General features: G+C 43.5%; 1 protein-coding gene and 1 non-coding gene across 2 annotated transcripts; one reads left to right on the top strand and one right to left on the bottom strand.

Annotated features, from left to right (window-relative positions):
* Positions 1–692: 692 nt before the first annotated feature.
* TNFRSF17 (TNF receptor superfamily member 17) lies at positions 693–4076 on the bottom strand. Its single transcript, XM_020883805.2, has 3 exons — positions 3796–4076; positions 3056–3187; positions 693–1227 (listed from the first exon to the last, which is right to left on the bottom strand). The coding sequence occupies exons 1-3, from the start codon at positions 3911–3913 to the stop codon at positions 941–943; spliced, it is 537 nt and encodes a 178-aa protein (XP_020739464.2). The 5' UTR covers positions 3914–4076; the 3' UTR covers positions 693–940.
* Positions 4077–8977: 4901 nt separating this feature from the next.
* TRNAR-CCU (transfer RNA arginine (anticodon CCU)) lies at positions 8978–9050 on the top strand. Its single transcript has one exon. It is a non-coding gene; the product is annotated as a tRNA-Arg (tRNA).
* The last annotated feature ends 6213 nt before the right edge of the window (positions 9051–15263 follow it).

Here is a 15263-nt window from a genome sequence, read left to right as displayed (position 1 = left end):
ACAACGATCAAAGTCAACAGACACCAGAGGGCATTGCCTGTTTCCATAACACCCCAGGACCTTTGCACAACCCAAGGAAGGCAACCCTCTCCCAATAATGGGTAACCCAATGAGACGAGAAACTCAGAAATGGAATTAAATTAATATGAGAAGAAGAAAAAGGGGTAGATCAGAATGTCTGGATTTCACTTTGGCTCTGCATTTACTGTCTATGTGACCCTTGCTCTGACTCCCTTTCTGTCATCGTGTGTAACAGGGAGATCGTTATGGTCCACCTACCTTGTGATTTGTTGTGTACATTAAATGCCTTAGTACAGGTAAAGCACTTGGAACAACTCCTGGCACATTAGAAAGGCTACATAAATGCTTTCTGTCATTATTACTTCCTGCATTAACTGCAAAAATGACACCGAGCACACCTTTATCAGAGTTTGCAGCTACACGTTCATTTACACGATTATAATAATGCCTGTATGACTCCATGAAGCTGAAAGCTCCCAAGGTCAGGCACCAGTCACTCCCCGCACACTGAATCAGGGTGGCTGACTCCAGGCTTCTCCTATATACAGAGAGTACATCGGATCACCTTGCTCTCCTTTAACAATAAAGAGAAATCCAGTCTGTCCTGAAATGTACGTGTGCATGTATAGGAGAGAAGCCGCCTAACCATAGAAATATGTGACTATGGGATCTACACATTGCGGTGCTTTTTTTATTTTTTTCAGTGAGTCAGTTTAATCATAAAACCAAGGAAATTTCCAGAGTTAAGCTCCCAACAATAAGGTAGAAAAACATTGCTAACATAAACATTTTCCAGAATTAGAGGATGGAAAGCCATATCATCCTCAGACAAGTACAATCATCTTAAAGAGATCTGACACACCATCCTTCCCTTAGCACAAAGACTTTCCAAGTAGCTTTATACCATTGACATGGTTAATTATCTGGTAGAAATTGATTTCTCCATCCCCGTGACACTGGTGGTGGCTAGCAGACTGTCACAGTAGTCGTTTGTTTTCGTGGTGACAAGAATGGTTGCGCCTTCCTCCATCGCTGGGAGGGGGAAGAAGTGGTCAGAATCGACCTTCAGTTTGCTCCTGACACAGTCTTCACACATACATTCTTCTACTGTGTACCCCAGGCCTCTTGAAAGAAGAGGTTCAGCCACGATACTGCTGTTATTGCTAACATCCAGGTCTGCGTTAGCATTCTTCTGGAGAACCGCTCCTGAATGCACAAAAACAGAACCATTATCCTAAATCTTTCAGGGTGCTTGGTTGTGCCACGCTTAGCAGCATGCATCAGGGATCAAAGCAACAGGAGACAAAAGTCTTTCCCCAGAAGAAGCGGGCCTTACACCCCAAGTCATGAGCTGAAAGACCATGGGCCATGTTGGGTTCAAAGACATGCTCACTTTAGGGCACACAGTATTTTTTAAGTGTTTGCTTATCTGTTTTATGTTGGTCCATGTTTGAAATTCAAGAGATTTTACATACAAATCTAGATAACTGGTCTCTCTCTCTTTTTTGTGACCACACTTCATGGCACAGGGGTGCTTCCCAGGTGGTTTAGTGGTAAAGAATCTGCCTGCACTGCTGGAGACACAGCGACTCAGTTTCAATCCCTGGGTCAGGAAGATCCACTGGAGAAGGAAATGGCAACCCACTCCAGTATTCTTGCCTGGAGAATCCCATGGACAGAGGAGCCTGGTGGGCTACTGTCCATAGAGTCACAAAGTCCAAAGGGTCGCAGAATTTCCCCCACCAGGGATCAAAGTCATACCCCCTGCAGTGGAAGTGCAGAGTCTTAACCAGTGGACCACACTGGAAGTCCCTCTTTTACTTTATTTTTTTTAAAGACAACAAAATATGGCCAGTGGGAACTCACATTCCTACAGGAAAACACTTGGGAGTCAGTCAATAGCTTTTGTCTTCTTCAAGCTGGGCACAGGCTCCCCTATCACGGAACCTCCAGTGACCCACTACATTCGTTTCTGACCCACTTGGCCCTTGGATGCATTAAATACCGACCCTTTTTATAATTGTGAAATGACAGATCAGCATGTGTTACAGCATACCAAAGTGAGTCTGGGGTGACACTTTACAATTCAAAGTAAAGATGTTTCTCTTACAGAGCATTGGGCAGATTACTTTTTTTTTTTCATGAATCTTTCATGATCCCATAAGGAAGAAGTCTGTTGTGTCCTCATTACACACCTGTGCAGGCACATTTTAATACTTTCCCAACACTCCACAGTATACCTCCATCTTCCAAAATGTCAGAGTTAAAGTCACACCCCACCTGTCTCTCAGGCCCCAGGCAAAAGAAGAGAAATGAGTAAATGATGTGGAACAGCCGTCTTCCTCCCCTTTCTGCACTAGAAAGCAGACAAAATGTTGCCTTATAGATTATGCACGGAAAACACATGCGTAAAGAAATAGGACAATGACTGCAAAGCATTTAGAAATTACATCATGGACAAAGGTGCTGAAATATTTTTCTCTTAAGAAACTCTTCAGCAGAATATTCACTTCTCTGGGACTGATTCTCTACTGCTTAATCAAGATAAAGATCTTTGTGATGATTGCTTAAATAATCCAGGTATTCATTTCTAGCTTTTTTCTGCAGTAGAATGTTCATCTGAGCCAACAACACTTGTATTTGTATGAAAATACAGCCACCAATCTTGTCAAATACACTTATTTCAGGTAGTACCAGACCCGGCTAGCTATTTCTGATAGTGTGATGTTTAATCAATGTGCTGACTTTGGTCAAAGAGATGGATGTTTCCCAAGGAGGCCTCAGTACTTCAAAAGAGTAAATACCAAAGGAAGAATGTTGAGGAAGGCTGACATAGTATGATATCAACAAAGAAGGTGTAAACATTGGAAAGGAAACTGACTTCTCCCAGGAGTTTATTTAACCCAACTGTCATCTAACATACTCAAAAGGGCACTTACCAGATGAGATACACAACATGAAAGAAGAAAAGGAATTGAAATTCACAATAGCCACCTCTTGGAAAGAGATTTCAAAGATCAACCAACAAACCAACCTGTGTTTTTAAGTTTGTCCTTTAATGGTTCGGAGCTCATCTTCCTTAGCAAGAACATCAATACGAAAACTGTCAAGGAAACTATCAAGCTCAGGCCCAAACAGGTCCAGAGAAATGTATTTGCTCCTTTCACTGAATCAAAAGAACATCAGAGAGAGAATGAACTTGATAACATAATGTTCACATCAGGTCAAGATTATTTGCCATCCTGCTCCCCTAATTCCTCAGCTTTGACTTTTAAATTCTAAGTTAATACTTAATTAGGAGAGATGATAAAAATTTATGTTGCTAAGATCGCAGAATACAATAGAGTTGAGTTCTGAAAAAGTATCCATTCCTATTGGCATTAAATGATTGCCTTATTTTCTTTCTCTTTTTGATTCAGAAAAGCTCACCACCTTCCCCGTAATGTTTCTTTGAATAAACAGTCAACTCCAGTATTCCTGGGCTCCCCTGGTGGCTCAGACAGCAAACAATCTGCCTGCAACGTGGGAGACCTGGGTTGGGGAGATTCCCCTGGAGGAGGGCATGGCAACCCACTCCAGTATTCTTGCCTGGAGAATCCCCATGGACAGAGGAGCCTGCTGGGCTACAGTCCATGGGGTCACAAAGGGTTGGACACAGCTGAGCAACTAAGCGCACGCACGCGCACACACGCGCACACACACACACACACACACACACACACACAGAGCAAATACTTCACACCAATGAGTAATCGTTCAAACAGGATTACTTACTTGTGTTACAGTAATGCTGACATATTACAGGAGGGGTATTAGGGCATCGAAGTTGACACGATTTGCAAGTATTCAGCAATCTGTCAAAATATTCATTTGGGGAGCACCGCTGAGCCATCTGGAACTGGATCACAAAATGAAACAAGGAAACCACAGAAAGGACGGCATGGAAGGACACCTAAACTCTTGTTGAGAATTCCCCAGCAAATGTAGTGACGGCAGCCAGAATGTCAAGGAAAAAAAAACAGAACGTCACATTGATGACTTGGTTCTTAAGGGGGCTGACTCTTGGTACTGTGGCTAAGGATTTGAATACCAACACTAATTCCAGTTTCTAAGTTTGAGGCTTACGTTGGGTAGGAGAGGGGGTATATGCAGCAAGAGCAAACCATACTTGAAACAGAAACTGCTTATTTATAGAGGAAATTTCTCAAGCAGGTGACAATTGCAGGATCGTCAACAAGCCCCAGGCGTCAAGCAGGAGGCTCAGTGACCATTTCTGGAGCATCTGTTCTGTGAGCTGTGCTGTGTGATGGGCCCCGGGAGAGAGAGAAGACAAGGTCTGAGCCACTGAAGAACTTGAAATCTAACAGAGGAGACTGTGCATGCGTGCGGAGTCACTCAGTCGTGTCAAATTCTTTGTGACCCTTTGGACTGGAGCCCACCAGGCTCCTCTAATTTTTCAGGCAAGAATACTGGAGTGGGTTGCCATTTCTTAGAGGAGATAGAAATGCACTCAAATAACCACAAAGTATAGTGGGAAGATAGAATGTGAGAGGGGGAGACTTCCCTGGTAATCCTGTGACTAAGACTCCATGTGCCCAATGCATGGGGCCCGGTTCAACCTCTGGTCAAGGAACTAGATCCCACCTGCTGCAACTGAGCATTCACTTGCTGCAACTAAAGATTCTGCATGCCTAAACTAAAACCAGTGAAGCCAAATGGACAACTTTTTTTTTTTTTAAGATAGAAGAATGTGAGAAGAAAGGAGTATGAAGCACGACTATCAGGTTTTAAACCTAGGAAGAACCCAAGAATTCTGACAAATAGAGACTTATAGGATAAAAGAGGCAACTTCTATTTTTACTTCTAGGGTAGAAGAGGTTTTTAAAAAAAGAGATAGGTAAAAGAGGGCTGGGGAAGATATATTTGGGACATAATAATAATATATGACTATTAATATAAGGCTTTCAAATTGTGGTGCTGGAGAAGACTCTCGAGAGTTCCTTGGACAGCAAGGAAATCAAACCAGTCAATCCTGAAAGAAATCAACACTGAATATTCATTGGAAGGACTGATGCTGAAGCTGAAGCTCCAGTACTTTGGCCATCTGATGTAAAAAGCCGACTCATGGGAAAAGACCCTGATGCTGGAAAAGACTGAAGGCAGGAGAAGGGGGCAGCAAAAGATGAGATGGTTGGATGGCATCACCAACTCAATGGAGATAAATTTGAGCAAACTCTGGGAGATAGTGAAGGACAGGGAAGCCTGGTGTGCTGCAGTCCATGGGATCAAAAAGAGTCGGACATGACTTAGTGACTGAACAACAACAATAAATTAATATAATATTATAACATAAGTCTATGTTATGTCTATGTTCCACTGTTGAACATCTATTCAATGTCTATTAAATGTTCCAATGTCTATGTTCCACTGTTGAAAACTTTGAAAAAACAGTTGGGCATATAGCAAAATTATCCATAGTCGTAGCATACAGAAACAATCACCATTAATATTGGGGTGTATAAAACAGAATTTGCAAATAGGCCTACCAATGCATTCTTTGCTTGTTTGTTTTTTTCTCTTTATATTGGAGTATAGTTGATTTATGATGTTGTATTATACAAAGTAATTCAGTTATACATATTCTCATATCTATTCTTTTTCATACTCTTTTCCCATAGGGGTTATTACAGAGTACTGAGTGGAGTCCCCATGCTATTGCCAATGTGTTCTGTTTAGGCAATTCGTGATATAGATCTTTCTGGAAGGATTTCTGTAGGTGGCCAGATGATTGACTGATTGACTGATTCATGTAGCACATTCTTCCTTTTACATAAATGGAATCACATGTGTTTGCATTTAACCATACTGAGAGATACTTGTATGGAAATGCCCAAAGAAGTCAATCAGAAATACAGGACTCAAGTAAAATGCAAAGACGGGAAAAATCTCAGATTAAAGACAGTGCATATCTCTTAGGGGGCAAAAAGGGGGCAATAGAGGCTTCATCTAAATGGGTCACATTTCATTAAGCTGAATGGTGGACAAATTGGCATTTCCTGTGTTATTCTCTTGTTTTATTTTTGGTTATTCTTTACACTTTTTGATATGAAAACAATGATAAATGCAAAGTAACACACTTTTTTCTTTTTTTATGAAAGGCTTGAGCCTACAGGAAAGTTTGAACTCCGATTGATGAAAATCTCACATTCCTCCAGAGGTGAGATTGATGGGTGTGACAGCCGGGCGGGACAATCAAGAGCTGAAAGGGCCGGCCCTGCAGGCCTCTTGCCCTCAGGCTCCTGCCAAAGGTGACCCCGGGGGACAAGAAAGGACGCAGGAAAAGCAGGATTAGAGACAGGCCGGGACAAAGGTTATCTCTCCTATCAGCCAAGCAAGGACAGTTTCAGAGAAGGGTAGGAAGCAGGATCAAATTCTGTGGAAAAATCAGAGTTGATGCACTGGGGCCTTTGAGTCTGTCAGTAGGTATATTGTGGGCACTTAAGGAGCGGAGAGAAAGAGGAAGTGGCCAAACTAGGCCATGCAGGGGAAGTCTGGTGGAAAGCACTGCTGTTTCTGACAGATGTACTGGCTCAGGTGCCTGAAGCACCATGTAAAAAGATGTTCACTGCAGCATCATGTGTAGTCACATGAGCCTGTCCATCATGGGGAACCTCACAGCAGAATATTATGCAACCACGTAAAAGAATGAAACCAATGCCCTCTGATGAGAACAGTACATCACTAAGTGAAAAATGCAAAGTACTGAAGAGTGTGTTTTCAATCTTCTTTGTTGTGTTTACAAATAAAATATGTAATATTATAAAAAGTAAAATTAAAAAAAACAAAAAAATAAAATATGTAGGGTCTATATAGAGATATAAACACACACTCCATCTGAAAAGATGCTCAGGAGACTGAGAGTAATCACTGCCTCTGGCAAGAGACAGGAAGTCCAGGGTGGGAAAACAATTTACTTTTCATTGAAAAATTTTGGTACTGTGTGAATAATTATTTTTAATAGTAATGATTATTTTTGCAATAGAATCATTTTTTTAAAGGGTGCTGTATTAGTCCATTCAGGCTACTATACAAAATTCCATAGACTGGATGGCTTATGAACAACAAAACTATATTTCTCCCAGCTCTAAAGGCTGGGCACTCCAAGATAAAGGTGTCAGCAGATTTGGTGTCTGGTGAGAGCCCACACACAGCGAGCTCTCTTCTCACTAATTCCGTCTATAGTAGCTGGGGAGCTTGGAGGAGGGAAAAGAGTAGAGTAAAAGGAAAGTTACTCTAAGATGAAGATCATAGTCTAAAGGGGAAAGAATAAAGATTAAAGATGTCAGACCAGGATGGGCAGAATCTGAGACAATATGAGGGCCAAAGCACCCTCACTGGGACTTACAAGCAATGAAGGCCCCCAGGGGGTGTTCTTTTTCTTTTTTTAAGTATTTATTTATCACTGACTCAATGGACATGAATTTGAGCAAACTCTGGGAGATAGTGAAGGACAGGGAAGGAAGCCTGGCGTGCTGCAGTCCATGGGCTCACAAAGAGTCAGGCATGATTTGGCAATTGAACAACAACAATAATTTATTTATTCGGCTGCACTAAGTCTTAGTTGCAGCACACAGGATCTTTTTCAGTTGCGCCACTCACTCTTAGTTGCAGCATGTGATATCTAGTTCCCTGACCAGGGATTGAACCTGTGTCCCCTGCATTGGGAGCACAGAGTCTTTGCCACTGGACTGCCAGGGAAGTCCCTGCAGAGGTTGTTCTTAATCCCTTGTAGGCTTCGAGCATCCTGGAGAAGCCCAAGAATGGCTCCATCCTCAGAGAGGTCATGGCAATCGCCTCTTGACCTATTGCCAAGCGACTCAGATGTGCTGGGTAGACTCCTGGGAACCAGGCTGGGGATTTTCATCTTACTTCACACTGTCTCCCCAAACGCATCTTTCTCCGAGTCATTTCAAGTTTGAACCAGAGAGAGCAGACCTTGCAGCTGGATCCCATCAGTGGATGGGCAGCCCAGAGAGGAGGGTAATGCCAGCCTGCTGAGGCTCCCCAGAGCGACTCTGGTCCCTCCCCCTCCCTGGGTTTGCTGTTCACTTGTTCAGCTTGCTCTGATTTTGTGGGGGAAACCTTCCAAAAAGGTGATCCTTCCAATAAAGTTCCTTTTTGGCTTATGTTGGCCAGAGTCAGTTTGGGTGGATTGCTAATAATCCAAACATAAAATCCTTAACCATATTTACCCATTCTTAACTGATTCCTCCACTCTTGCCTGAAATGTCCACAACAGACACTGACTGAGGTAAGCTGTGCCTTCCCCTTTGCTCCTCAGGATAAGGGGGACTAGTATAACATCTCCCAATTGCAAGGAAAATTCCACTCAATTAAGAGATCCTTTTCCCAAATCACTAAACAACTAGCAAGTTTTCACAGCACAACATGTGAGTTCTGGCATCTTTGGGTCAGCTGATTCTCCTCCATGACAGCAAAGGAGATGGGAAAACATAGAAGACAGAGATAAGGGATTGGGAGATATTATGTTAGTCAGGACTCTTCCCATAGAAATAGCATAAAAACTTACGTTCAAAAAGAATTTACTAGTATTATAGCTGAAAAGTATAGTAGAATCAGCTATAGTAGCTGAAGTTTCTCTCTGTCACTTGCCTCATCAATGCCATCTTCTGAGTCTTGGCTCCATTCCTAGATCTTTCCCTCATGGCCACAAGAGAGCTACACACTTCCAGCCCTCACACACTCATGCCTTCTAAATTCTACTTACTCATCTCTTCTGTTCCCATGATATTAAATATTTTACCTTCCAAATCTGTATATTCAACTCCAACCCTGACCCTGAAATCCAGACCCATCTACCAACTGCCTACTTGATACATACATTTGAAAGTTTAAGAAGTACCTCAAACTTTACTAAAGTGCATTTGGGTGGACTTCCCTGGTGGTCCAGTGGCTAAGACTCTGTGTTCCTAATGCAGGGGGCCCAGGTTTGATTCCTGGTCGGGGAACAAGATCCCATATGTCGCAACAACAACTAAAGATGCAGTATGCTGCAACTAAAACCCAGCATAGCTAAACAAATAAATATTTTTTTTTAAAAGAGGTATCTCAAACTTTATTAAAGTGCATTTGGATTCTTCAAAAGGGGGAGGGCGTGTATGCTGCCTTTTCAAACCTACATGGTCACTGAATCCCTTTTTTGAAGGATCACCTATGAAAATTTAGGAATAAATGTTTTGTGAACATGATTTGGGAAAAGTCAGGCCGGATTATCTCTACAATTCTCTCTAGTCCACAAAGACTGTGATTTGAGGATTTAGCAAAATAATAAAACAGAAGTAAATAGCATGTTTTAACAATAAGGATTTTTTTTTTTTTATGTTTCCTGAACAAGTTTGTAGGTGTAATGATATCACCAAGAGTGCTGGGTCTGACCTCACTTTACACAGAGGAAACAGGGAGGAAAACCAATCCTTGCGTCGATTTCAAGCTTCAGCAATCACTCAACGCTCTAAAGAAGCGACAAGATGCTGCCTCAAACCTCCAAAGCCATTAGCGTGTTCTGTAAGTATAACTGACTAGTATAACATCTTCTGATTGCAAGGGAAATCCACTCAATTAAAAGATCTTTTTCCCAAATTACTAAATGACTAGCAAGTTTTCACAGCAGAACACACTGACCTTTAGCTCTTAACTCCAAACCAACAGTACACAAGTTTTTCCAAGGGTTTTAGTAGATTTCTCTAGACTTATGTTTGTCAGGGTTCTCCAGAGAAACAACGAACAGGATGTATATAGAGGGAGAAAGAGATTTACTATAAGAAATTGGTTTGCAAAATTAAGGAGGCTGGAAAGTCCTAAGATGCGCAGTTGGCAAGTTGGGAACCCAGGAAAATCAACAGTGATGGTGTCGTTTCAGTCTGAGTTTAAAGTTCCAGCTCAAGAACCAGCAGGCTCCAGACCCAAGAAAAGCTGATGTTTCAGCTTGAGTCCAAAGGCAGGAAAAGACTGGGGTCCCAGCTCAGCAGGCAGGCAGACCTTCAATTCTTTGGACGAGGGCAATCTGCTTTCCTCAGTATACTCATTCAGGTGTTGTGCCATGCTAAGTTGTTTCCGTCATGTCCGACTCTTTGCAACCCCATGGACTGTAGCCTGCCAGGCTCCTCTGTCCATGGGGTTTCTCAGGCAGGAATACTGGAGTGGGTAGCCACTCCCTTCTCCAGGAGATCTTCCTGACCCAGGGATCAAACCCAAGTCTCCCGCATTACAAGCAGATTCTTTACCGTCTGAGCCACCAGGGAAGCCCCATTTGGATGTTAATAAATCCAAAAACACCCACACAGACCCACCCAGAATGTTTGACCAAGTATCTGGGCACCCCTTGGCCCATCAAACTGACACACAAAATTCACCATCACAAGGCCCTGGACAAGGGGCATCCTTGGTGGACCAGTGGCTAAGACTCCATGCACCCAGTTCAGGGGGCCCAGGGTTCACCCCCTGGTCAGACGACTAGACCCCACATGCTGCATCTAAAAGACCCTGAATGCTGCAACTAAGACCTGGCACAACCAAAATAAATAAATAATAAATATTTTAAAAAACAAAAATCAAGGCCTTTTGTTAGGGGAAACACGCTGACTGAAACCGCCCACTCTGACCAGGCACCATAGTATCCATTTCCATGAGTTATTTTATGACAGGAGGTCCTGGTAAGGAACATGGAACTAATAAGCCACCACCAACCAGATGAGTTCAGGAAAGCACAAAAGGAGACACCATATGTCTTACCCCCTCTCAGAATCCTTTTTGCTGGAACCCATCTTGGCTGAGCAAGGTGTAAGCCACCAGGAAAGACCCTGAGTCATAGTGATTGGCCAGAGACAACTCAGAAACTAATCCCATCACCATAAAACCCCAGACTGCAAGCCACATGGCCCAGGAGTTCTCTTGGGTTCCCTTACCCTCCTGCTTCCATCTGGGGCACCCCTTCCCAATAAAGTCTCTTGCTTTGTCGACATGTGTGTCTCCTTGGACAATTCATTTCCGAGTGTTAGATAAGAGCCCGCTCTCGGGTCCTGGAAGGGGACCCCTTCCTGCAACACCTTAACTACACACCCAGTCCTTGCCTTGTTGACCACCTTGAGTAACCTCTGTGCTCTGTCGTCCTATGCCCCCTAGGTTTCTCTGGGAGCTGCATCTCCCAGCATCCCCACATGGTTCCAGGGCAGAGTTGACCCACAGAGGAACATGCATGAGACTGGGAAAGAGCATAGGAAGTGGCAGCTTCCTATTCTCCAAAGGACATCATTGTCACATGCAGTGATGGATGGTCACAAAGATCACATGGGTTCAGGCACATCCTCATTCTCCTTTTCTCTGCATTTAGCTTTTCTTTGCACCTGACGCTGTGCTGACCAACAGTGGCCCTAGCCACACCATTTTGCCATCAGCTTACCTGCTGATTCACGGAGGCGGGGGCCACACAGAGGCAACCTAGACGAATCTCACAAGCTCCCTCTCACAACGCCATGCTAGCAACTGGACGTTCCTGACTCCTCAGATCAACTGGTCAGTAATTCCTCTGGTCTTCAGCTCCCCAGCTCCCTCCACAACTATGGAAGGTCTGATTTCTATAAGATGTCCCAGATGCTGTACCACTCACGGCTCAGCTCCCATGAGCACCCCTGACTGATATATCTCTTTATTCTCGCTGTTGAGATATCTAGCCAGAGACTTCCCTGTTGGTCCAGTGGTTAAGTATCCACCTTCCAGTGTGGGAGATGCAGGTTGGATCCTTGGTCAGGGAACTCAGATTCCACGTGCTGCAGCGTCAACAAAGTCGCACACCGCAACGACTCAGTCTGAGTGCTCTGGAGCTCACGTGCTGCAGTGAAAGATTCTATATGCTGCATCTATGACCTGACACAGCCAAATAAATGAATAAATGCTTTAAAAGAAAGAGAGGTTCTCTCAGAACTGTCCAGAATCCTGCCTGCATAGTGGCACAACATTATGATTAAGGCACAAGCTTTGGAGCCAGAAAAATCTAAAGCCCAGCTCCACCACAATGTGTGACCTTGGGCAAGTAACTTAACCTCTCTGAGCCTCAAATTCCTTATCTATAAAAATGTCCTTGATAATATATCAACTTTGTGGAACTGTTGCAAGGATTAAGTAAGATGATTTCTAGAACACTTAAGTTTATGTGCAAATAATTTATGAGCACAGTTTCAAGCCCAGAGTAAGTGCTCAGCAAATTTCAGGGACTTTGTTATTATTAAAAAGAAGCCCAGAGCTAATCAACTTCTGGGAAGGTTGTTTGCCCAAGGCTGGCTAGAGCAGTATAACCAGGAGGAGACCCACATAAATGTTGCTGTTGCTCAGTCGCTAAGTTGTGTCCAACTCTTTGCGACCCCAGGGGCTGCAGCACACCAGGCTTCCCCGTCCCTCACTATCTCCCAGAGTTTGCTCAAGCTCATGTCCATTGAGTCAGTGATGCCATCCAGCCATCTCTTCCTCAGTTGCCCCTTCTCCTCTTGCCCTCAATCTTTCCCAGCATCAGGATCTTTTCCAATGAGTCGGTTTCTCCCATCAGGTGACCAAAGTATTTCAGCTTCAGCTTCAGCGTCAGTCCTTCCAATGAATATTCAGGGTTAATTTCTTCTAGGATCGACTGGTTTGATCTCCTTGCTATCCAATGGGATTCCCCAAAACTAAAGCCAGGAAAACAATATCATTCATGAATTGCTGAAATTTCAAATAAATCAATTAATTTATTAAAAAATAATAAATTCTAGAAATTCAAAGGCTGATGAAGCAAAGAGGCACTGCAAGGGTGGAGGACAGAATGTACTTGAGTTCGAGAGACGGGCTAAGGCAAGGGGTTAGTACTAAAGTAATGAGTAGCAAGCAAAAGCAAGAGTTCTTTGTTTCTTTTTAAATATTTATTTATTTATTTGACTGTTCCAGGTCTTAGCTATAGTGCATGGGATCTTCAATTTTCCTTACAGCATGTGGGATCTTTAGTTGCAGCATGTGGAAGCTAATTCCCTGACCAGGGATCACACCCAGGCTTGCTGCATTGGGAGCACAGAGTTTTAGCTACTGGACCACAAGGGAAGTCCCAAGAATCCTCTTTTTATAGGATGACTGATGACTCTGCTAGCACAGAGCTAGCACAAGAGCCCACAGGAAATCCATAAGTTCAGTCCAAAACCCTTACTTTTTCTCAAAGTAGGAAAGCAGGTTCCAGAAATTCAAATATCATCGTGATATTATCAATGGCTAGATGCTTTTAATGTCATTTACTTTAGTAGATGTACATGGTATTTATTATGACACATTATTTTGATAATTATTATTTAGTGCATCCTTTTTATTAGAGAAGGTTAGACAGTTCTCATTACAGGATTTACATTTGTATTAGGTGATTTGGGAGCAGGTTCAAGAAAACAAGGCTTAGCTCTGGACTGGATGTTGACAGGTTGAGTTAATTAGTCAAGTTATTCCAGAAAGACACAACCAAAAGGAGATAGATAGGGCTACCCTTGTGGTCCAGTGGGTAAGAATCTGTCTGCCAATGCAGGGGACATGAGTTCAATCCCTGGATCAGGAAGGTGCCTCAAGGCAGCTACGCCTGTGCACCACAACTACTGACCCTGTGTTCTAACGCCTGAGAGCTGCAACTATTGAGTCCACGAGCCACAACTAGGGAAGCACGAGTGCCCTAGAGCCTGTGCTCTTCAGCAAGAGAAGCCCACCCATCACAATTAAAGAGTGGCCCCCACTCTCCTCAACTAGAGAAAGCCCTCTTGCAGCAACGAAGACCAATAAATGCATAAATTTCAAATGGAGATAGATAGACAGACAGGTATTTTAAGGAATTAGCTCATGCAATTGTGGGGGCTGCAAGTCCAAAATCATAGGGCAGCCTAACAGTCTAAAAATACAGGGAAGAGCTGCTGTTACAGTATTGAGTCCAAAATCCAGAAAGCAAACCAGGCAGCCTGGAAATTCTAGGGTTTCCAAGTTGCAGGCTTGAGGCCAAATTTTTTGGGGGAAGAGCAAACTTCAATCTTTGCTCTTAAAGCCTTCAACTGATTAGATGAGGCTCACCCCCATTATGGAGGGTAATCTGCTTTATTGAAAGTCCACTAATTTGAATGTTAGTCACATCTAGAAAATATCTTCATGGCGATGTCTAGACTGTGTGACTCTGGCGATCGCTGGAGCTGTTACCAGTAATAGAGTTCTCACCTAAGCACAAACCAGGATTGTACTTTCTATGCCCCTCTTTGAAGTCACACATAGATGAATAACTTGCTTTTGAATGCGGGCAGAAGAGACACATGTCACTTGAAGACGGGGCTAGGGCTTAATTCAACCATGTTCTCTTTCCCTCTGTCATGCTGAATAGCAATGCCCCAGATGTTGACAGCTTCATGAACCTGGATTCCAATGGGAGGATGACAGAAACACAGCCCCAGATGACTGGGATGGGCTGAATGTTTGTACCCCAGATTCATCTGTTGAAGCCCTAATTCCCAGTGTGATGGTATCTGAAGGTGAGGCCTTTGGGAGGTGATGAAGCTTAGATGAGGTCATGAGGGGGAAGGTCATTATGATGAGATTAGTGCCTTTACAAGAAGAGACACCAGGGAACTTTCTTCTTAAAAAAAAAAGTTTTAAGCTTTTTATTTCATATTGGAATACAGCAATGAACGATATTGTGATAGGACTTCCCTGGCAGTCCAGTGGTTAAAAGTCTGCCTGCCAATGCAGGGGTCGCAGGTTCAATCCCTGGTCCAGGAAGGTTCCACATATCATGGGACAATGGAAGCCCATGCAAGCCACAAGTACTGAAGTCCTCGTGCCCTAGAGCCCGTGCTCCACAACAAGGGAGGCCACCACACCACAACTAGAGAGTAGCCTCTGCTGGCCACAACTAGATAAAAGCCCGCACACAGCAGCAAAGACTCAGGGCAGCCAAAAATAAATTTAAAAAGAAAAATGTTGTGATAGGTTCAGGTGCATAGCACAGCAACCCAGCCAAACGTATACACGTATCCATTCTCCCCCAAACTCCCCTCCCATCCAGACTGCCGCATGACGCTGAGCAGAGCTCCCACCAGAGAACTCAAGTGCTCAAGTGCCACGGGAGAACACAGGGAGAAGGCAGCCGGCTGTGAGCCAGGAAGGGAGCTCTCACCAGACACCAC

The sequence above is a fragment of the Odocoileus virginianus genome, chromosome 33 (assembly GCF_023699985.2).
Source record: "Odocoileus virginianus isolate 20LAN1187 ecotype Illinois chromosome 33, Ovbor_1.2, whole genome shotgun sequence".
Taxonomy (NCBI): Eukaryota; Metazoa; Chordata; class Mammalia; order Artiodactyla; family Cervidae; genus Odocoileus; species Odocoileus virginianus.
This window is presented reverse-complemented; position numbering and strand designations above follow the sequence as displayed.

Coding starts and splice junctions, on each gene's coding strand:
- TNFRSF17 (XM_020883805.2), bottom strand. CDS start 3,913: ATGGCTCAGCGGTGCTCCCCAAATGAATATTTTGACAGATTGCTGAAT. Junction 3,188..3,795: donor TCAGCATTACTGTAACACAA/GTAAGTAATCCT, acceptor CTTTTGATTCAG/TGAAAGGAGCAAATACATTT. Junction 1,228..3,055: donor GGACAAACTTAAAAACACAG/GTTGGTTTGTTG, acceptor TTGTGCATTCAG/GAGCGGTTCTCCAGAAGAAT.